Source organism: Lolium rigidum, chromosome 4 (genome assembly GCF_022539505.1).
Source record: "Lolium rigidum isolate FL_2022 chromosome 4, APGP_CSIRO_Lrig_0.1, whole genome shotgun sequence".
NCBI lineage: Eukaryota > Viridiplantae > Streptophyta > Magnoliopsida > Poales > Poaceae > Lolium > Lolium rigidum.
Window position 1 is genome coordinate 243,299,730 of NC_061511.1, and position 23,508 is coordinate 243,323,237.

The window sequence follows — 23,508 nt, forward strand, 5'->3', positions numbered from 1 at the left end:
ATCTTGCAAAGTTCGGTGTGGTGGTGAAGGGAGCAGCTGGGTGAGGTGTAGCTGCTTGTGGCTTGCAGTGAAGAGGGAGAAACAAAGGTGCTGATTTCTGCGTGTGCGAGTAGAGGACAGAGGAGAGACCTAAGCTGCGTGTGCAGCCAGAAGAAAGATCCAGAGGGGTCGAGAGATCTGCAAGAGTAGGTCAAATATAGCAGAGAAGAGAAGAAGCACATAAGCTGGTTTGTTGGTGATTTTCAGCAATATTGATCAACCTGTGAAAGGGGTCGGCACAGTGAAATGCACTCCATCCATTACATTGTCTTCGGTATTATATGCTCCATCGTTTCCGGTGAGTTTGGTGTCTATGAGCTCTTTGGTTGATGATATTGATTGTCGAATAATTGCCGATCGATATAATTGTATAATTGAAGAGAGGAAGACTGGAAGGAGGCTTGGGATAGGTGTGAGACATAAGGGATTGTGGTACTTGGATAGAAGGGAAACCGATGAAGCGTTGTGCACTGCTCTCACAGTTGTTACCAATGATGATGAGGCAAGGTTGATACTCCAACATTGTCGATTGGGCCATATGTCCTTTGATACTATGAGTAAGATATTCCCTGAAGAAATGAAGAAGGTGGACAAAGAAAAACTTGTGTGTGATGCATGTGAGTTTGGAAAACACACCAGGACATCATATGTGAGTCGTGGACTGCGGAGCACGTTGCCCTTTGTACTGATTCACTCGATGTATGGACTTCCCGGTGGTCTGCGTTAGCGGGATGAAGTATTTTGTCACCTTCATTGATTGCTACTCCCGAATGACTTGGATATATCTTCTGAAACATAAAAGTGAGGTGCTTACATGCTTCAAGGACTTCTATGCATATGTCCAAAATCGCTTCAACGCTAGTATTCAAATTATCAGGACAGATAATGGGACGGAGTATGTGAACAATGAATTTGGCAATTTTCTTTCCCAAAAAGGAATACTTCATCAAACTTCATGTCCTGATACTTCTCCACAGAATGGAGTAGCTGAAAGGAAGAATCGTCATCTGCTCGAGGTGGTTCGATCACTTATGTTTACCATGAATGTGCCCAAATTCTTGTGGAGTGAAGCGGTTATGACTGCTACTTATCTCATCAACTGGATGCCCTCAAGAGTGCTTGGGATGAAGACTCCATATGAAATGATCTATGGCCAAAATGAGTTCATCGTTCCGCCAAAGGTGTTTGGGTGTACTTGCTTTGTTAGAGACCATAGACCTTCGGTGGGAAAATTGGATCCTCGTGTCTGTGAAGTGCATCTTCATTGGATACCCATCTGGACAAAAGGGCTACAAGTGTTGGAGCCCTAGTGAGCGGAGAACATTTGTTAGCATGGATATGACATTTAGAGAGTCTGAGCCGTTCTATGGAGAGAAGACGGACCTCAACTCGTTGTTTGACTTTGACTCTCCTAGCACAATCGAAGCTAGTCGAGAGGGGAGAGTGAACTTTTGAGGACAAAGGAACATGAACCATCCGAGTTGTTGTTGGTTCAATTCCATCTCCTACGAGTGAAGAGAGATGGACAAAGCCAAATGAGGAAGAAAATCTAAGGGTGTCTACAAGGAGACAAGCTACAAGTGAAGAGAGATGGAGAAAGCCAAACGAGGAAGAGAACTTGAAAGTGTATACACGGAGAAAATCGCAGCATGAGCGGCAGCAACAACGAGTTCCCATGACAAGTGACACACGAGTGCGGGGGAGCAACATGTGCAAAAACAGGTTCCCACGACAAGTGACACACAGAGTGCGGGGGAGCAACATGCTCCAACAGGTGTTGAAACCGATGAATTGTCCGATGACGCAGGTCCATCTATTACGAGGGATTCAATGGACTTGCCCATTGCCTTAAGAAAAGGAACCCGAGTTGCAGCTAGAAAACCTCCAAATTGGTACCGGGAGGAGCATGACATTGCTAATTATGTATCATATGCATCTCTATCTACGAACTACGGGGCCTTCATCGCATCATTGCAATCTGTGGTGATCCCAAGAGATTGGAAAGAAGCAAAACAAGACCCAAAGTGGTACGAGGCCATGTTGGAGGAAATGAAAGCTCTTGAGAAGAACAATACATGGGATCTTGTTACTCTTCCAGCTGGAAAACGTCCAGATTACTTGCAAATGGGTGTATTCCGTGAAGCAATCCCCGAAGGGAAAATAGAACGATACAAGGCAAGGTTGGTGGCAAGGGGTTACGAGTCAAACATATGGGATTGACTATGACGAGACCTTTGCGCTCGTTGCAAAGATGAGTACTATAAGAACTCTTATTTCTTGTGCTTGCTAACTTTGGTTGGCCCTTGCATCAGCTGGATGTCAAGAATGCTTTCTTGCATGGAGATCTCCGGGAAGAAGTTTATATGGACATTCCACCTGGCTTTAGTAACTCCAACACCCAGGGGAAGGTGTGCAGATTGAAGAAGTCTTTATATGGTCTCAAGCAGTCACCAAGGGCATGGTTTGATAGGTTCCGGAGAGCCATGCACAATATGGGTTACAAGCAATGTAATAGGGATCATACCGTGTTCTATAGGCATTCAGGGCGTCGTATTACCATCCTTGCAGTTTATGTGGATGACATTGTTATCACTTGGAGACGATAATGATGAAATAAGCCGGCTGAAGATGAGATTGAGCGAGAGAATTTGAGGTTAAGGATCTAGGACAACTCAAGTATTTCTTGGGTATTGAGATTGCGAGATCTCCTAAAGGAATAGTTATCTCTCAACGGAAATATGTGTTGGATCTACTCAATGAGACTCGGTATGCTTGGGTGTCGGCCTGCTTCAACTCCTATTGAGCAAAATCACCAGCTATGTGCTCAGTCAGGAGATCCAGTTAATAGAGAGCGCTACCAACGGCTTGTTGGTCGACTTATCTATTTATGCCACTAGTAAAAGACACGTGCGATGCACGTATGAAATGTATGAAATCTGATTTAACAAACATTAGATTGTCATTTTATTACTCCCTCTCATGTAAAGTAGTTGAAGCAGATTTATTGAATCTAGACAAGTTTTAGTCAAGATTTGACTGAATCTGAGTCAATTAATTTAGATTGAAGAAAGTTCCTTGAAATCAAATTGATGAATAGTGCGATAAAAATTCTTATTGCTATATTTTCCTCTAACATTTCTATGAATCAAATATGCCGTAGAGCTTTGACAGAGGAGAGAGGTCAACAATGACCAACGAACGGATATGCTAGGCGACGCAACTTATCCGTATCAGTGGAGTATTTTTACCTGAAAAGGGGAACTTCTCCGTATCACGGCAGTACATTTTCTTTCTTATCTATAGTTGTACACCTTATCTTTAGTAGTACACCGGTGAAAATCCGAAAACTGCACATTTTCCCACCGTAATCAGAGCTTAGTTATTGCTGCAACTGTAAATAAAAAAACTCCTGCTGCCGCCCAAGCGCCAAAACCAACCGATCTGACATCCGCTGCACTATGCTGATTCACATTGTCCGCCGCCGGATCGAGGACGCAGGCGGTCAAATCGATCTCTCCGCTGTCCTTTTCAAATCCTCCACCACTTATTTCTCGTAGCCACGGTCCTAATTGACGACTATCTGCACATTTTTGCACCGTAATCACAGCTTTGCTATGTCTGCAAATCTGAAGAAAAATAACTACTGCTGTAGTGTGAGTGCTGAAGCCTACCGACCTGAAATCTGCGGCGCCGCCGGCTGATCATGTTGTCCGCCGCCGGATCGAGGCTGCCGGCGGTCGAATCAATCTCCCCGCCGTCTATTTAAAATCCTCCCGCGCCGATTTCTCCTAGCCACTGTCCTAATCGAGGACTCCCAAGGCCGCACCTAGGAGCTCATCGCTCGATTCCGCGCCTGGATCCTCTCCTTGCGATTCGTAGGCCGTGCGAGGACAGCTGGCCCCGCTGGTCTCCGTCCTGGTTACTCACAGACAGCTCGCGCAGTGGCGCCTCATCGTCGTCCTCGATCAACGGGTCTACGGTGGGAGAAGGGACGATTCTGGAACGATGTAGAGGAAGCTATGCTCTACTGTTCAGGCGAATCCCTTCGATCTCGTCCGTCAGATTTAGGAAATCAATGGTTATAACTGATGCTTTCGTCTCAATTCAAAACTCGTGCATTATAGTAGTAGAGATACGAGACCTGATATATCTTATGCCGTGAGTGTGGTGAGCCGCTACATGCATGACCCAAGAAGTGGACATCTAGAGGCAGCTTATAGAATTTTACGCTATCTGAAAGGAAGTCCTGGAAAAGGTCTATGGTTCAAGGCCAATGGGCACTTGAGTGTGGAGGGATATTGTGACGCTGATTGGGCAAGTTGCCTTGATGACGAAGGTCAACATCGAGGCTTTTGTGTCTTCGTAGGAGGAAACTTGGTATCTTGGAGGAGCAAGAAGCAGCATGTGGTCTCAAGATCAAGCTGCATGAGCGAGTATAGAGCAATGGCGGTGTGTTTGTGTGAGATGTTATGGATGAAAGGCCTCCTATCGAATTGAAACTATCGCGGAGAGGGCCATTGAATCTTTGGTGCGACAACAAGTCAGCAATAAACATTGCTAACAATCCCGTTCAGCATGACCGAACAAAGCATGTGGAAATAGATCGATTCTTCATTAAAGAACGGCTTGACGAAGGAACCTTGAAGTTAAGCCATGTAACCTCTAGAGAACAAATAGCAGATTGTCTAACCAAAGGATTAGGTAGTAAGGAATGTTTGTTGGCATGTAACAAGATGGGAATGATAGATATCCATCGCCCATCTTGAGGGGAGTGTTGGAATCTAAGATTAGTGTAATAGTACTCTAGTAGAGTCTAGAATGCTCTAGGGGAATTGGAGATTAGTAGTCTCCTAGGAAAGTCTAGAATATTCCAGTAGTGTGCTAGAATCTAAGTTAGTTTATTAGCAAAGTCTAGAGTATTCTAGGGAGTGTTAGTATAGTAGTAGTGTCTAGACTATTCTAGTGTATGAGTTAACATGTAAATGATGTAAGTCTAAGTTGAGCTATATATATGAGAGGGTGTGGAGGTCCAAGTGACCAACCCATCCACAATTTCCCCAAAAGCCTACATGTGCCGATGTAACTAGACTCATTTTAGTCTTATCCATATCTATAAAAAAATTAATCACTTATTTTCAAACCATTTTAGTGTATAGATATATCCGCATTTTATGATATTGTCCCTGTAATACTTCCTGTAGTACAACTTAACAGGTATACACACAGTTTAAGATAAACTTTAACCATTAATTTGATAAAAACAAATATGAATGATGTGTCTCCAAAAGCTATACCATTATATCCCTATTAGATATGGTTTTCACTGATATAATTTTTATGACATATAACTTTAAAATTTTCACTAATAAAATAATGATCAAACTTCAAAGTAGGAGTAGTTTCTTAAACTATGTACGGCTCTATTAAACTGATCCGAGGAAGTATCTGAATTCCCTCTCATGGTCGACTGCTCAAGAGGTCAAACAACTCAAAACGTGGCCATAAATATTTGATAGGCACTTCAAGAAAAACAACACACGTGGGTCTCACCTCGCTTCCTTAGCTCTTACTCATGTCTTATCTTTTTCTTTCAGTTGTTTGCATAAAATTACTACTATATTTTTACCTAAATTTACCAAAAAAAAGTTTTTGTTAATGTGAGCTCACAAGTGGGTTCAGTCCATGTGAAAGGATCGTATGACACCTAGAGGGGGGGGGGGGGTGAATAGGTGTAATCTCAAATTTTAATTATTTTTCAAATTAGGTTTGACACAAAGGTAAATTCTCTAGATATGCAACTAAGTGAATTCACAAGTGGGTTCAGTCCATGTGAAAGGATCGTATGACACCTAGAGGGGGGGTGTGAATAGGTGTAATCTTAAATTTTAATTCTTTTTCAAATTAGGTTTGACACAAAGGTAAATTCTCTAGATATGCAACTAAGTGAATTCACTTATATGACAAGATACAAGCAACAATACAAGATACACGTATTAAAGGCGGTGAGAGGATAGAGGTAACCGAGGTGAAGCACACGGAGAGATGATGATATGATTCCTATAGTTCCTTCCTTGTAAAGGGAAGTACGTCTACATTTGGAGGGGTGTGGTGCCACGAAGGCTCACCCAGTTCTCCGGTGAGCAACGCCACAAAGGCCTAGCGCACGCTTCACTAAGCGATTGCCCTGAGGTCGCAACCGGCACCTTTACACAAAGCTTGGGGCACACATCCACAACCAAATTGGAGGCTCCCAAGATGTAACCACAAAGCTTTACACGAAGAGTAGCTTCGAGGTCATCTCACAAAGATCCACTAAGAATGTTAATGAAACACAAATTCCTTTGGTGGAAGAGTAGATCTTGGTCATCTCTACCAAATCCTCAAGTATGGTGGAGTTTGAGTGGAGGAGTAGAGAGATCTAGGCGTTTTGAGCTCAGCAATGGTGGTCTCAGAATTGCTCTTTTTCGTTGGTCAAAATCATTGGGGAAGAAGAGTCTTTTATACCCCGGGAGGGGATCCTGCTGTTGGAGATGGTGTGACCGGTAGTACCGGCCAGGTTGGGCCGGTACTACCGGCCGTGGTCGACGCGGCTCGCAGAGACGGAGGCGACGTGGCGCGTAGGGGAGGAGCCACGGGCCGGGGGGAGACCGGAGGCTCCGGCCAAGGTACCGTTCCGGGTACCGCCGAGGCATCCCAATTTCCTGGACCATCTCTGTGAGCGAGAGCCGCTTAGCGGTACCGTGGGCGGTACCACGCTCGGAGGCTCCGGCCGTGGGCAGGCCGGTGGTACTGCCGGCGCCTCCGGCCGCTCGCCCCTCCTCTCCATTTCCTTCTCCTTTTTTTCTTTTCTTTCTTCCTTTCTTCCTTCTTTTCTTTCTTCTTTTCTTCCTTCTTTTCTTTCTACTTTTCTTTCTTATTTCTTCCTTTCTTTCTTTCTTTTCTCTCTTCCATCTAAGCCCAAATATGAAGATCATTTCATTTCCCGAAATAATAACTTCAAGCTCTTCAACCTTTGGGCACAAAGATCATTGCTATATCCTTCAATTCTTATACAAAATAATTACTCGAATATAACCGCTATCATCAACACCAAAACCACTTACTTAAGGAGATATGTTATTTCAATCTCCCCCTTTTTGGTTTCTTGATGACAACATAAGATTTGCATAAGAATTGAGAATTGAGCAAAAAATATAAAATGGATATAAGCTCCCCTAGACATGTGCATCCAATTAAAATTGCATTTGAATAAGAAGCACATCATCTAGGATCAAAAAACTCTAACATTTTATAGACTAACCAACAAGTGCAAGGTGCAAGGGGTAAGCAATCAAATTCATCACTTGCACTTGAGTAGAGACAAAGCATATGTGAGTAAAGACAAGTGTTGAGTTTAGAGATCATACCACAAGTAGTCCACTTAGTCCTTACCATAGATAGCTAGATAGATAGAAAATGTCTCACACATAAATAGATAGCCCATATGTCTCACACACATAGATAAGGTCCATAAAATATAACAAGATAGTTCACAACAACTAATAGCCATAAGTCACAAGCATAAAGAGTCAAAGAAATCGCAAGCTTGTGACTTCTCATGCAAATCCCGTACGAACCTAATAGAACTCTTCTCCCCCTTTGACAGCAAGATGCCAAAAAGGTTGAAGAGCGATGATATCGTCCCGAGAGACTCAAAGGAAGTCCCCGCCAATGTCTGAGTCGACACTATAGGAGGGTCCATCTTCACCATCAGACCACTGGCTGTGAGAAGAAATCCACTGGGGCTTCGGAATGATATTCTCTTCAGATCCTGGAGGAGACACTTCCAAACCAAGCTTTCTCATGACGCTCTTCTGACGGCGCCGAGCTTTCTTCTCGGCCACATAGGAGTCATACATACGCTCCTGGATATCCAGCCGTAGACAGAAGGTCTTCTTCACCTTGATCTTGAGCTTGGTGTACCAAGATGACTCGAGCAGAGGGTCATATATGGAGTTGGGATTTTCCCCAAGTGCCATATGAGCAGTAAATCCATCGATCTTGCGAGCGGAAGCACTTGAAGGACCTGCTGTAGGTGCTGCTGTGGCTGTGGCAGAAGCTGGGAGCCCATGATCTTTGATAAGGAGGTTCTTGCGAGGATGCTCGGTAAGAGGTGAAATCGGTTCAAGAATTTCACCATCAAATTTCGGATGCCACACCTCACAAATGAGCTTCATGATATAGGGAGCAAATGAGGGAGACCTATTTTCCACCATACGCAGATAAATCTGGTTGCACAAGCAATCCATGACATCCATCTGCACACCCTTGCCCCTCCGGAGGTGTGTCTGAAGCAGCAAGTCAATGACAAATGAGTGAATATCATCAACGTTACCTACTTTGACGGCAACAGTCTCACGATAGATGTGGAGCATGATATCATAGACGGGTTGAAGAGCGGAAGTGAACCCAAGATTGCATCTACCAGGCATATAGAGTGGCTCAAGAACATCCTTGGTGCTTGCATTATTGTCTCCTTGAAACCTCCAACCACTAGTTTGATCCTCACAATTTTCCGGAATGGGATAGCCAAGAATCTTGGGAGGATAGACTTCATTGAATATCCACTCTTGAGCTTCGGTGTAGAAGTGACGATTGCGGACTCGAGTAGCCCGTGGCCCCCCATAGGGGCTAGTGGAGCGAAGAGCCATGTACTCATGAGGACGTATCTTGGCATAGGACTCAATAGCCTTCTTCCCCTTCTTCTTATTGGCCATAGAAGCACCACGAGCAGTAGTGGCACGGCGCAAAACTTCATCATTTTCAACAAACTCGTCCTCAACAGATGGAACCCCTCTTCTCTTGCGCGGTCTCGCCGAACCCGATCCACTAGCACGTGTGAAATAATAGGACAGCGTAGAGGGACAAATGGGATTGGTGAACTATTAGATTTTACTGTGCATGCAAAGAGGGGAAGGGTTTTTTGTGCTGGGGTTTACCATGGTGTGCTTGTTGTACGAAAGATTAAGCTGAGTCGCGCTAGTTTGTTCAGATGCAAGAGGAGTGGGAGGAATTGAAGAACGAAGTTTCTCTGCTCAAGAATCTGCAGAGAACACAAGCACAAGTGATGAGTGCTAAGAAACAAGAATGGTAGGCAAAAATAAAGGCTGAGAAGGCTGAGAAGAGAAAGCTAGAGTATGACATATACGATCTACTGCAAGTGAACTTTGCAATGAAGGATAAACTCAAGAGGATCGAGGCTATTTGTGATGAGTGATGAATGTGTTCTATATGTACTGAAGGAGAATTTGTAATGTACCCTAAGTAGAATTTGTAATGTACCCTAAGTACTACCTGTAATGTACTCAATTGGAACTGCTGCTTGTGTTGTTTCTGATTGAACTAGGCCGATGATTATAACCTGAGATCATAATATGAGGAGATGATTGATCAGAACCTATGGCATGACTGAACATGACTATGCCATTGGTTCTGATCAAACATCTCCTCCATATGTCCTCATAGTATGAGGCCTCTGCTACCTTGCTTTGCACGTTTCTGCTTCTTCAGTTCTGCATTGGCCAATGATTGAACAATGGCACAATATGAAAGGCAAGGTGATATCTTCGAACTTAGTCGTGTGTGCTAGTTTTCCTGCACACTAGACTTAGTTTAGGGACAGTCCCTCTGCCTGCCATGTGACCAAATGTATGAGGCCTCATTTGCGTTGGCCAATGATTCAACAAAGACACAATGGAAGACTGGTGGTGGCCTCAAACTTAGTCATGTGTGCCACAGTCGTTGCACACTACACTTAGTTTGTGGACACTCTCTATGCCTGCCGTGTGAGACAATGTATGAGGCCTTACTAATGTTATGAATGTCCGTTTTCATCTAAACTACTTGTGAGCAGGCATACCTCTAATGGCATGTGTTCTTGTGGTAGACTGAGAAGATCATGCTTGGGTCACCTGCTGAGGTTCTCGGCGAGGGACCAGCGAAGAAGCATCGTGGAAGGCCGGCTAACGTCGGCCACTTCCACGACGACGTAGGGCCTAACTAGTTCCTACTCATCATCTTCAAGCCCACCTTCGGCCGGCTCCTGATCCCTCAAGCTTTCGTCAAGTGGTCCGAAAAAATCCTTTCCAACATCATCGTCACCACCAACACTGGATGCAACTGGAGGATGACTACGAGGAGAGAAGACAATGACACATTCATCGACGAGGGGTGGGCGGCCATCGCCATCGCCCATCAGCTCAAGGTAGGCCAGTCCATCACCTTCAAGAAGGTGTCCTCCTTCGAGTACAGTGTGGTCATCTTCGACCACACCAGCACTAAGGTGATGAGCAGGTGCCCGTACCTTGGCGATGCCACTAGGTGTGTCGTCTCCGAGCATCATGTCTGAAGCTAACCTGGTTATGTGTCGCTGCTACCATGTCGTGTCTAGTTGTTGTTCGTGTTAAGTGTGCTGAATTATGATAGTGTCTGTTGTGTCCCGAACTATGATCGTGTCTGAACAATGGTGTGTCGTGAACTTGTGTCGTCTATGATAAGTGCTAAGTTGTGTGTCATCTACGATTGTGTTCTTGCTTGTGCTGTTGTTCGCTGGTAACCTCATCACCAAAGGGAAGAGGTAATCGGAAGCGGATTTTGGTTTGCAACCAAACAATAAGGGCGCCGTTCTGGGCTGCTACTAGGTCTGAAAACTGACCTACCAAGCGGACAGAGCTCAAATCTCCATGGGCCCAAAAAATTTGCGGGCCACCAAACAACATGATTTTTCTCGCCATGGCCCATCTAAAACGCGCATGGTGCAGGAAATAGGTGCAGACTACCAAACACGTCCATAGCTGCATATTGGTAGAGATGGGAAGGAAAAAAAATCCACAAGACAGGAGTGACCATGGATGATCGGTGCTAAACAGTTGCACCGCAGCACTACTCGTACTATGTACTGTAACACCGTTGCTGCTACACGTCTGGTCCGTCTACGACATTGCACATCAGCCACGTAAGAAAAGCGGCGACGTACGCTAACAGCGCGAAAGCTCACGCCCGGCATACGCGAGCCTGGTACACGTCGTGGTCAGCGCTACAACGTCCTCGAGTCAGCCACAGTGTCTCGCGCCCACATCTTCCATCAGCTCATTGACCTGTAGACTGTAGTATATACAAGTGGTAGGTGGCCCCCACCTGTCATTGCGCTGCCGTCAGTGCACCTGCTCTGCTTCCTTTCTGCGACCACCTACTCCGGCCCGCTCGACCACCACACGACATTCTCCCTCCATTCCCGCTTGTCTCGCTCTACAAATACATGGACCGCCGTGCGTGTCTCGCACACCAGTCGCATACCCTCGACAGCTAGAGTGCTGCTCCACTACTCCAGTATCCGTAGCTAGCGAGCCAGCCTCCTTCGTCTCTTCAGCTTGACGGTAGCAAGCTCACCCCGGCCGTCGCTGCACTGCCGCCATGAAGGTACGTAGCGAGCATCGCTCCCATGCATCTTCTTCTACCTGCGGCCAGTTGCTTCTGCCTGTCTCTGCCCACATCTTGGTCGTTAATGCATTGCTATTGCGCGCGTGTGTGTCGCTGCAGAATGTGAGGGCGAGGCCGCGGCGGATCCCGGCGTTCGGGGAGTGGAACTACTACGACCACGGCGGGTACGGGTACGGCTACGCCGGCGGCGGCGACTGGCCGGTCACCCAGTACTTCGAGTCCGCCATGCAGGCCGGCGGCGGCATGGTCATTGCTCTGCCAGCCTCGCCGCCCAAGCCGGCCAAAAAGGTGAGTACGTAGTAATTGCTCACTAATTATGTGCCGTTTAGTAGTACAAGATCTATCGCTGAGCAATTAAGTGAGCACACGTTGTAGTTGTAGGGCATAATAAGTTGTTTTGTCAAGCTAGCTAGCTGAAAAGTTTGTCTTTGGAGCTTTCTCTCTGATCCTAGTACTTTCTTAAAACACTTCGTGATGAACTGATGATTGTACTTTTGTAGATCACTAATACTTAGTTTTGTTTGACACTTTGAGTAGAGCTTCGCACTTGTTTAGGATGAGCTATTTTGTTGGAAAGCTGGCTGAGTGTAGCTTTTTTTTTTGCGGGGTAGCTAGCACAGTGTAGGTAACTGTTTTGGAGCAACTTAGGACAAAATGTAAGCTCCTTTTCGAGGAAAAGGCAAAAAAGCGAGAAGAAAAGCCGCTCCTTCCAGGGATTCGGTTACCGAGTGAAATACTGGGGTTGTGCCGGTAACGGAAATTCCTAGCCCACTCCAATAATTTTTTTATTATCTAAAAAAGCATAGTTTATTTAAATCTGGTTTGAATTTAGGCTGATTGGTCAGTCCAGTCTTAAATGGACGTGTTTCTCCTTTGCTATAACCGTGCGCCCTAACTCATTTCCCGATACATTCGCTTCCTCCTCACCCAAACATTATATTCAAAAAAAGATAGACTTTTATTTTGTTCAAAATTTAGAATTTTGAGAATCTCGACGGTAACCGAAAATCTCGGCCACCTTCGAGATTTTTTCTTACGGGTACCCAAAACTTTGGTCCTTCCACTAGGATGAAACACTAAGTTAGAATGCAGTTGTAGCACATCTTCTAGTGTTCAATGGTGCTATTATTTCTTAAGCGCTATTTTGGCCCAAAAATAAGAAGCTGGCGAGCATTCAACTTGCATAAAGTTTCTGCAGACATACCCGCAGTAAGAACTAATGGTGCTGTTATTACTTGGGTAGGCGGTAACGTGGAGCAGCGCAACAATGGAGATGGCCGACGAGGAGGAGCAGAGGAGGCAGAGGCAGAAGGTGGTGGTGGGGATGCAGGAGCAGCACGCGACGAAGAAGAAGACTGGCGCCGGGGCCCCCGCTATGTCGTCCGCAGAATACCAGACGACGCGCAGGGCGGTCAAAGCCGTGGACGAGGACCTCTACGTGATCCCGCCCGACATGCTCTGCCACAAGCCAAGGGTACGTACCTCTACCTGCACCTCTCAGATCGAGTCTCTATACCTATTCACTGATCCCGGGCCCCGAAATCCGATGGATCGGTCGAAACTGACAAAATTATGCAGTACCACCACCACCATGTGCTTGCTTACTGTCTAATCTAATGATGGTCTTATCTTACTGAGAGAGTGCTTGTTATTCCGTGTTTCTTGCAGAAGCGGCTGCCGAAAAGCCTGTGGATCGGCGGGTGCCTGGGCCTCAGCTGCGTCGCGTAGCATGGGGATCTGCGCGCGTTCGCCATGGACTCTCCTTGCATTGTTGTGCGTGCGAGCAGTGATGAGGAGAGCGGCCATGATGCTGTCACAGCACGATCATATCATACCGAACCTCATTCCCGACCACGACGATGGTGATGCGCGCGCGGCATCGTCATTTCCTCGTGCCGAACACCACACTCGAGTGCCGCTTTTCCCCGTTGCGTCTTTTCCGATGCGTTTTTTGCTCCTGATGCTACCTATACCTGGTTCGCTGAAATTTCGGAGGACCGAGAAGAAGCTGGGAGGTGATGAAAGGTGTGGATGCAATGTACTAGCTAGTAATCATGTAATTTGAGGGCTTGTCCTGTACCTTTCGAGCATGTGTGCAAAGTAAAGACTAAAGATCAACCTGCCTAGCTAGTGTTTAGGGGCTGATAGCCATCTCTTCTGGTGTTTACTGTCTCCGTGTCCTGTTCTAGCTTATGACGGTGTGATTGTGGCGCTGATTCTGTTGGGACTCGTTGATTTCGTCCGCATGATCACCTCTTAATTGTGTTGTTCCTATCGAGAAATGTCGGTGTGTAACGGCTTAGGGCCTGTTTGGGCTAAACTTCGGTCCGAACTTACCGGCGACGGGTCTCGCTCCGCTCGTCAGAAGTTAGCCTCCCTTTAGAATAAATTGTCTAAATTCGAAAATTGTTCATATATAAAAAACTAACTTTTCGAAGATAATGTTTTTAAATTTTAAAACTTCAGATTTAAAAACATTTTAGCTTTTAAAAAACGTAAAAATAAAAAGGCAGAAAAGAAAAGAAAAATGAAAAAAAAATAAAGAAAAAGTGAAACGAAGCGGTGGGTACCGGGCAAACCAGGTGAACCGGGAAAGGCATACCGCATAGACGGTATGCCCGTCCCCGGCTGGGTAAGTAGTCCCCTTCGGTGGGTACAAGCCGAAGGGGAGCTTTCGTCTTCTAAGTTGCTTCTCTAATGTGACAAATCTATAAACCTATAGACGAACACTATCCCTAGTGTCACTAGAGCTCCTCCGATCACTAGGCACCCGGCCATCACAAGACCCGTTTTATCGAATAAGTCAGCATGATCCGCCTCATGCTCGCCGGTCGAATCCATCACCTGCATGTTTTACGGGATGGGGAAAGGAAATGAGATAAATCACCAACACACATCAAGTTATGCTAAAGATGCAACCCAGCATTAACTAAAGTAAGAGAAGTTTTTCTACAAAAAAAATCACAACATTTACTAATTTTAGATGGACGTTGTATTATTTTTTACAATTCTTTATTTAACTTCCCCCTAGCTATCCCCACTCAGTTAACTTTTGAGGACATTGTTAAATTTTGTTGTGAAGAATAAAATGCTCCACGACCCATATTTATACTACTTCAGAGAGCAGCATTGAGTCATTGTAAGAACTAAATTTCTTTTCTAGACAGCATTAAAAAATAAAGCATATAAAGTTTTGAAGTAATCCAATCATATCCATTGAATCATTATAATAATTATTACTTTGGTCACTCCATGATGAAATATAGAAGCAGACAGCTTCAAGATTTAACTTTGACAATTAATTTATTGAACAATATATGGATTACATGATATTAAAATAGCTTCTACATGTATCGACTTAATGTATAAGACCACTCGGCGGAGCTATGTTCAGTTCGGGGGGCGGGGGAGGGGGCGTTCCCCCCTCCCCCCCTATAGGCAAATCTATAAACCTATAGACGAACACTATCCCTAGTGTCACTAGAGCTCCTCCGATTACTAGGCACCCGACCATCACCAGACCCGTCTTATTGAATAAGTTAGCAAGATCCGCCTCATGCTCGCCGGCGGTCGAATCCATCACCTGCATGTTTTACGGGAAGGGGAAAGGAAATGAGATAAATCACCAACACACATAAAGTTATGCTAAAGATGCAACCCAGCATTAACTAAAGTAAGAGAAGTTTTTCTACAAAAAAATCACAACATTTACTAATTTTAGATGGATGTTGTATTATTTTTTAAAATTCTTTATTTAACTTCCCCCTAGGTATCCCCACTCAGTTAACTTTTGAGGACATTGTTAAATTTTGTTGTGAAGAATAAAATGCTCCACGACCCATATTTATACTACTTCAGAGATCAGCATTGAGTCATTGTAAGAAATTTCTTTTCTAGACAGCATTAAAAAATAAAGCATATAAAGTTTCGAAGTAATCCAATCATATCCATTGAACCATTATAATAATTATTACTTTGGTCACTCCATGATGAAATATAGAAGCAGACAGCTTCAAGATTTAACTTTGACAATTAATTTATTGAACAATATATGGATTACATGATATTAAAATAGCTTCTACATGTATCGACTTAATGTATAAGACCACTAGCGGAGCTATGTTCAGTTCGGGGGAGGGGGGGGGAGGGCCCCCTATAGACAAATCTATAAACCTATAGACGAACACTATCCTTAGTGTCACTAGAGCTCCTCCGATCACTAGGCACCCGACCATCACGAGACCCGTCTTATCGAATAAGTCAGCATGATCCTCCTCATGCTCGCCGGTCGAATCCATCACCTGCATGTTTTACGGGAAGGGGAAAGGAAATGAGATAAATCACCAACACACATAAAGTTATGCTAAAGATGCAACCCAGCATTAACTAAAGTAAGAGAAGTTTTTCTACAAAAAAAAAATCACAACATTTACTAATTTTAGATGGATGTTGTATTATTTTTTACAATTATTTATTTAATTTCCCCCTAGCTATCCCCACTCAGTTAACTTTTGAGGACATTGTTAAATTTTGTTGTGAAGAATAAAATGCTCCACGACCCATATTTATACTACTTCAGAGAGCAGCATTGAGTCATTGTAAGAACTAAATTTCTTTTCTAGACAACATTAAAAATAAAGCATATAAAGTTTCGAAGTAATCCAATCATATCCCCGTCGGGTTTCTCCCAGTCGAGCTTCTCGTCGGCGTCGCCTGCCATGTTCCAGGAGGGCGCCTACGGCCAAACGGCCAGGTTCACGCCGTCGCCGCCCGACCTTGCCGGCGGAAATCTGAACGAGGGCTTCTCGCCGGCCCTGCGACGAGGGCCACTCCCGTTCGGTGCGATGGTGGCGCCGAACGACGAGGTGATGAACGAGATGATCGACTCCGGCTCTGCGGCCGCCGCTGCGAGCCCGGGGTTTTTCACGCAAGAGGAGGCGAGGGCGACGGCAGCTGTCGCGGCGCGCAACGACTGGGTGGAGGATGTGGCCGACGGAAGCCAAGCCGTCGAAGAAGAAGAGGAAGAAGTAACCCAAGTCGGGGTTGCCGACGCCAACCCGCCGAAGGCAAAGAAGAAGAGGAAGAAGGACTCGCCGCCGGCCGAACCGCGCATCAAATGGACGCCGAGGGAGGAGGAGTGCCTCGCCGAAGCTTGGATGACCGTGTCCATGGACGGCATAACCGGGGCGAATCAGTCCTCCGACACGTATTGGCTTCGAGTGAAGGCGGCATTCGACGAGCACAGACTTGGCGTTCCTGATGGGCGGCAGGAACACGGAACTGATGGACGAGGAGATGAGGAATTGGTACGAGGGACACCGCAGCGACATCCTCCGACCCGCTCCGGCCAGTTCTTCGTCTTCTCCGGCGCCTACCTCGTCGTCCTCACCATCTACGACGTCGACTGCCGCTGCTTCAACGCCGACTGTGGCCGCGGCGTCGGCCGCCGCTTCGACCACCGTGCCAGACGGGACTGCCGACGCCCCTGTTTCAGTGTAATTTCCCTCCGATCGCCGATTTGTGGCTGATCCTTTTGCCGAACGAATTTGTAGCGGGACGACGACTGGTTTGAATTTCTACTTTGTCCGGCGAACTCCGGGTGGACGACTGGAAATATGGTTCTCCCCACGAATTAATTTCGTTCAATCCGGCGGTTGTTTCGTCCGGATTTCGGCGTGGGGAGGCCAAACGAGTGGAGATGCTCTAATCATGCTACTAGCTTGAGACCTGTTCCGTTCCTTTTAGAGCATGTGTACGCAAGTAAAGAAAGCCGCCTAGTGTTTACTTTTGTAGGGGTTGATCGTGATAACTCTGTAATTTACTACTGGTATTAGATGTCTTGTCCTGAGCTTATGACGGTCTGATTGCGGCGCTGATTCCGTTGGGACTCGCTGATTCATCCGCATGATCACCTCTTAATTAGTTTCTCTCGGGAATGTAGGTGCGTAAAGGCTTGTGCGTGTGCAGTTAAATATGCACTAGTGGAAAACGGGGCAACAGGCCCGATTTGTTTGGGCTTTCAGTCCCGGTTTTCAAACCGGAACCAACAAGGCGGGACTAAAGAGTCCCCCTTTAGTTCCGGTTCAAAGTTACACCGGGTCCAAAGGTGTCGCCACGTGGTGCGGCCAGGGAGCTCGCGGTGGAGGGCCTTTGGTCCCGGTTCGTGGTACGAACCGGGCCTGGAGGTTCTCTGCCGCGGCAGAAAATTGCTATTTCTCTGCCGCGGCACAGGTTTAAGGTGGAGCAGCGTTTCTCTGCCGCGGCAGAGAAACTGGGCATTTCTCTGCCGCGTCAGAGTTTCAGCAATGCATATATCATTCAAGAAACCACAAAAAATCGTCGTGAATATATAGACATCGTCAACAGTACACGTAATGCATGCATATTTACAATATAAAGCTAGTCGGATCTATTTACTAAATCTATTAGCCTTTACCAAGTTGCTCAACCTTCGCATAGTGCTCTCCAGTTGGGGCAATGACCTCGGTAAGAAAGAATCCCGCGATTTTCTCTTGAATTGCTCGTATGCGATCCTCCGTTATGAGAGTATCTCGCAAGTGTATCATCTATATTTAAAAATGAGATCAATATATATATATATATATATATATAGGTATATTAACTGGTGCTCCATGGTGCCCGGGCACCATACGTAGATACGCATATTTTTAGTTTGTAGTACACATACCTGAGGGTATACATACCTAAGGTATACATACCTAAGATATGCATACTCAAGTGATACATACCTAAGGTATTACATACCTAAGGTGTACGTACACTGATACGTGTATATATATATTAGGTATGTGTAACTTGCATGTGTGTATGTTAAGTATCTAAAGGTATAAACGATGCCCCCCATAGGGGGCCTCACAGCGATATGCGCTTGTGAGCCGTTGGATCTTCACATCTGGGAAATCTCGTCCATTGATTGTGGGCTCAGAGCAATGCTGCTGGTTGGCTGGGCATTCTCCCGTTGGTCCTCCCGCTAGAGAAAACCATGCAACGGCAGTGTGCTACCCGCCTAAGGCTGCTCGTGGGTCCCACATTGGGCCAGGCCCGCTCGTCGGTGGCTCTAGGTGGATTCTGGTTCGGTGGAGTGTGGAGTCAGCCCGTGAAAAGATCTCCACCCGCGGGGTAGAATAGGCCTTTCCTCACGCGCTGTTTCGGCCGGTCAGTACGCTACCCTAGCAGCCAGTCCCCAGTCCCCAATCGCATCACGATCCATCCTCCCCAATCCCCTGCTCTCCTCATCCTCCCACACGCCATCTCGTCTCCCTCCGCCGCCGCGTTCGCGCTGCCGGCGGGAGCAGCGCCCGTCGCCGCGCGCTATGCGGTCAGGAGTGGCTGGTGGAGCTCAGCCTGTTCTGCGCGTTCACGCATCATCGAGCCAGCCATCGAAGGGAAGATTCAGGCCGCCACCATTGGAGATACTCGCCCAGGAAGACCCCTTCTCCTCCCGCTCCCATCATGCTCCATCCCCGCCACCAAGCACACACACTGTATCGACTTTCGGCAAGAGCATCATAACCGCCGCGGGGTCGAGCAGCTGCAGCCGGCAGTCAAGGCAGGGGCCTGTAGATCCGCCGTCGTCCGCGTCTTGCGCGCGCTCCGCCTGCGGTCGGGGTCGAGCAGCTACAGCCAGCGGTCAACGCGGGGCCCTGTAGATCCGCCGTCGTCTGCATCTTCCACGCGCTCTACCTACGGCCGTAGATCAATGGGCCATCATCTTGCATCCGTGAGAGCAGGTCCTTGATACATCCAATTTGCATCACTATTTTATATCATAATTTACTGTTATTCATTGATATATTTCATATTGGGACACAATACTTATGTTATTTCATCTATTTTGCATGTTTCATCATTATTGGAGGATCAAACACCGGAGCCGGGATTCTCATTGGAAAAAGCACCGTCGGAACGCAATATTTCGGAAGATCAACTGTGGAAGGAAATTATACCAAAAATCCTATTTTTCAAGATGACGAAGGAAGCCAGAAGGAGGGGCCAGGAGGACCCAGGGTGGGCCCACACCCTAGGGCGGCGCGGCCCATGCCCTGGCCGCGCCGCCATGTGGTTTGGGGGGCCCACGACCCCTTTCACCTCCTTTTCTTCGCGAAACCCTTCGTCCCGAAGACCTAAGCCACAGAGGGTTCCTCACGAAGAGTTACAGCCGCCTCTGCGGGGCGGAGAACACCAGAGAGAAAAGAGCTCTCCGGCGGGCAGGAATCCGCCGGGGAAATTCCCTCCGGGAGGGGGAAATCGACGCCATCGTCACCGTCATCGAGCTGGACATCATCACCATCACCATCATCATCATCTCCATCATCATCACCGCCGTCATCACCGCTGGACATCGTCACCGCTGTAGCAATTTGGGTTTGATCTTGATTGTTTGATAGGGGAAACTCTCCCGGTATCTATTCATACTTGTTGTTGATGCTATTGAGTGAAACCATTGAACCAAGTTTATGTTCAGATTGTTATTCATCATCATATCACCTCTGATCATGTTTCATATGATGTCTTGTGAGTAGTTCGTTTAGTTCTTGAGGACATGGGTGAAGTCTAAATGTTAGTAGTGAACTATGGATGAGTAATATTCAATGGTGTGATATTTAAGTTGTGGTGTTATTCTTCTAGTGGTGTCATGTGAACGTCGACTACATGACACTTCACCATTTATGGGTCTAGGGGAATGCATCTTGTATTCGTTTGCTAATTGCGGGGTTGCCGGAGTGACAGAAACCTAAACCCCCGTTGGTATATCGATGCAGGAGGGATCGCAGGATCTCAGAGTTTAAGGCTGTGGTTAGATTTATTCTTAATTACTTTCTTGTAGTTGCGGATGCTTGCAAGGGGTATAATCACAATTATATATTAGTCCTAGGAAGGGCGGTACATTAGCATAGGTTCACCCACACAACACTTATCATAACAATGAAGATTATTTAGCCGTATGAAGCGAAAGCACTAGACTAAAATCCCGTGTGTCCTCGAGAACGTTTGGTCATTATAAGTAAACAAACCGGCTTGTCCTTTGTGCTAAAAAGGATTGGGCCACTCGCTGCAATTGATACTCTCGCACTTTACTTACTCGTACTTTATTCAACTGTTACATCAAAACCCCCGAATACTTGTCCGTGAGCATTTACAGTGAATCCTTCATCGAAACTGCTTGTCAACACCTTCTGCTCCTCGTTGGGATCGACATTCTTACTTATCGAAAATACTACGATACACCCCCTATACTTGTGGGTCATCAGTCCTGCCTGTTGTATGTCACCTGCTATTTATTTTGTTTTTTTTTTGCGTGATTTGCTCAATTCCTGGATGCTTTTGTGTGTCTTGACTTTGCAGATTGGCTCCTCTCTCAAGCTCTCCATCGCACCACCATCTTGACCAGGCAGGAGGACCACGGACAGAGACCTTGCTGCAAACGGTGGTCCATTATTTGGGATTTGGGGCCTCTGATGTGAGGTGCTTGGATATGGTTCCGCAGAGAGAACGCCACTGATTCGTCCATCCTCACCCCCAGAAGGCAGCCACAGATCTAGGTTTTTTCTCTCTTTCTATCGATGTGTGTGCTGCTGCAGCTAGTGTTAAGCGAAATATTTTCGTAAACAATTCTGTTCTTGCAGCTCGGTTTTGCATCACTGATCCATGATGTGAGCAATTATGTTCTTAGAGAAATGATGGACCTGTGACTATGTACCAGATTTTTCACATTAGAGAGATATGTTAAAGGTCCATTTAAATTCTCATGTAGTTTAGTATGTGTTTGAGGTTTCACTGTTGTCACCTAATTATGTGTCTTAGATCTGCTTCTCTTAGCGCCACACTTCTATGTTCTTCTTGGTTAGGAAATATTTCCAAATGATATGTATTTCCACAATTTTATAGTTATATAGGGCCAGGTATTTTTTCCTCCATGCTTCAGGTTTGAGGTAATGGTCTTGGTTATATGATTTATTTCAGTCCATTTAAAGGAACAAAGTTAGCATTTCCTGTTTGATTTTCTAGAAATCTTATAGTATAACTTACGGTATGATTTGTCTCCTTTATTTCTCTTGATCTGTTCCATGTCTTATAATCTGCTCTGCCATAGGTTTGGAGTTTCCTCCAACAAAATCCGGTGCCCCGCTCAAGGCTCAAGGAGGTTGAGGCACCGGCAACGTCCTCATAGGAGCTGCTCAACTGAGCCTGAACCCAACGATGGTATCTAGGTAAGGTACCAAACTCTGCCTTACTGCTTGTGTTACCAGCTTCTACTTTGGTATCTAGGTAAGGTACCCAATATTAGATGATATGATTCTTTTCTTTATTCGTGACTGAAGCTAAACTATATCTATATCCTCTTAAGTTGTAATCATTATATTATTTACTCACCTTCGTCAATTTAATTCTAGCGTTTTGCGAAGGAGAAGGATCATCTGAACAATGGATGTAATGAAGCTATCGCTGCTCAAACCATGGGAAAGGAGAAAAGAGCAACGCCAACATGCATGTTTGCCCACACTTGATTGTACTTGCCTCAAGAGGATTCTCTTGTTACAGTCTCAAACATTGGTGCAATCTCAAACATGTATGCTGTGAATAATTTATCATGTCTAGGTATAATCTCAAACATTGGTTTATAAAGGGATTAAAACCCCAAATCTAATATCAAATTTTTTGTTAGTTTATTCCCAGTACCCGTGTTGCAATGCTCTTTCTTTCCCGCATAGTTTGTGATACTTTTTTTTCTTGCGGAGTGATGCCTTGAAGCAAGATGATATCTGGTCTACATCTATTTTCCAGATTACTCAAGCTATTGCTTTTATCCTCCAACTTGACTTAAAGTTAATTCAGTTGGAAGAAGAAAATGGCCAGGGACAAACAGTATAAAGGTATATTTACTTTGCCACTCTTATCTATTTTCAGCTACAATTGTTTTGTTTTCAAAGGGGACATTTATGTAGCACTATTTCAGTTTGAGTAAATGGCCAGGGAAAATGACTCTTTGATCTCCATATGGGTAAAATCATTCAGCTACGAGTTTGAGTATGTAGCACTATTCAAGTTTGAGTAGTTTGGCCAAATAGAACCGTCAGTTTACGTTGTTGTAACTATTTCAATTTGAGTATGCAATTTTGCTGATAGCCAAGCGGACAAGCACCTAACTGTTTCTGGATGGCCACACCTGATTGGTTCCTCTCCGTCAGCACCGCCCCTTTTAGAGGTGAGATACTCATCTTTAGATCTTTAGATCAGAGAAAGGGTAAAATACCGAAACAAATCAAAGCATGATTAATACATGTGAATCAAACCGTCGCTGAGCAGTTGGGGGGAGGGAGAGAGTTTCTTACATGTTATGTCGTTTCTCATGCAGTTTGTGTTGGGCAACCTTGGACTAAAGATGGTTTGGTCGGAATAAGGAAAACTGAGGTATCTATTTCTTTTTTTTTTTGAGAAACACAGTACAAACGTAGACGCCCACATACACGCGCATACACTCACCCATATGAACGCACACACGCACACCCTACCCCTATGAGCACCTCCGAAAGACTGAGCTAGCGGATTGGATCTTGAAATTGACGAAGTCACCACAGGCGCCTCGCTGTCGACGGTAACGTCGCCTCCCACTGAATGAATATTCCGCCGTTATGAGACACACAGATGTCAAACCTGGGGTTTGAACTCTGGTGGGCTGGGGTACAACCACCCTCATAGTGCAAGAATCTTTTTAGAATTATTTTGGTAGTCGAACATACATGGAAAAATACACCATATGGAGCGTCATATTATCAAGGCCTGAATAGTAAATTATACACTATATAAAAGGAAAACAAATTTGGCAACTCAGAGTGATTTGGGTACTGTAGATAGCTAATTTATTACCATTCCGGTTCATCCACGTAACCCTTTTTTCCATTCAACAACGTAACTTACATTTTTCTTTTTACGTTTTTTTGTTAGAGTCTCTGATAAGGTTACCGGTTA

The 23,508-nt window shown here is 45.6% G+C and overlaps 1 protein-coding gene across 1 annotated transcript; it reads left to right on the forward strand.

The window, feature by feature from the left end:
* The first annotated feature begins 11,490 nt into the window (after positions 1 to 11,490).
* Positions 11,491 to 13,245, forward strand: LOC124648504. Its single transcript, XM_047188261.1, has 4 exons — positions 11,491 to 11,496; positions 11,617 to 11,805; positions 12,761 to 12,991; positions 13,186 to 13,245. Exons 1-4 carry the CDS (start codon positions 11,491 to 11,493, stop codon positions 13,243 to 13,245), a joined length of 486 nt encoding a protein of 161 aa, XP_047044217.1.
* Positions 13,246 to 23,508: the final 10,263 nt, after the last annotated feature.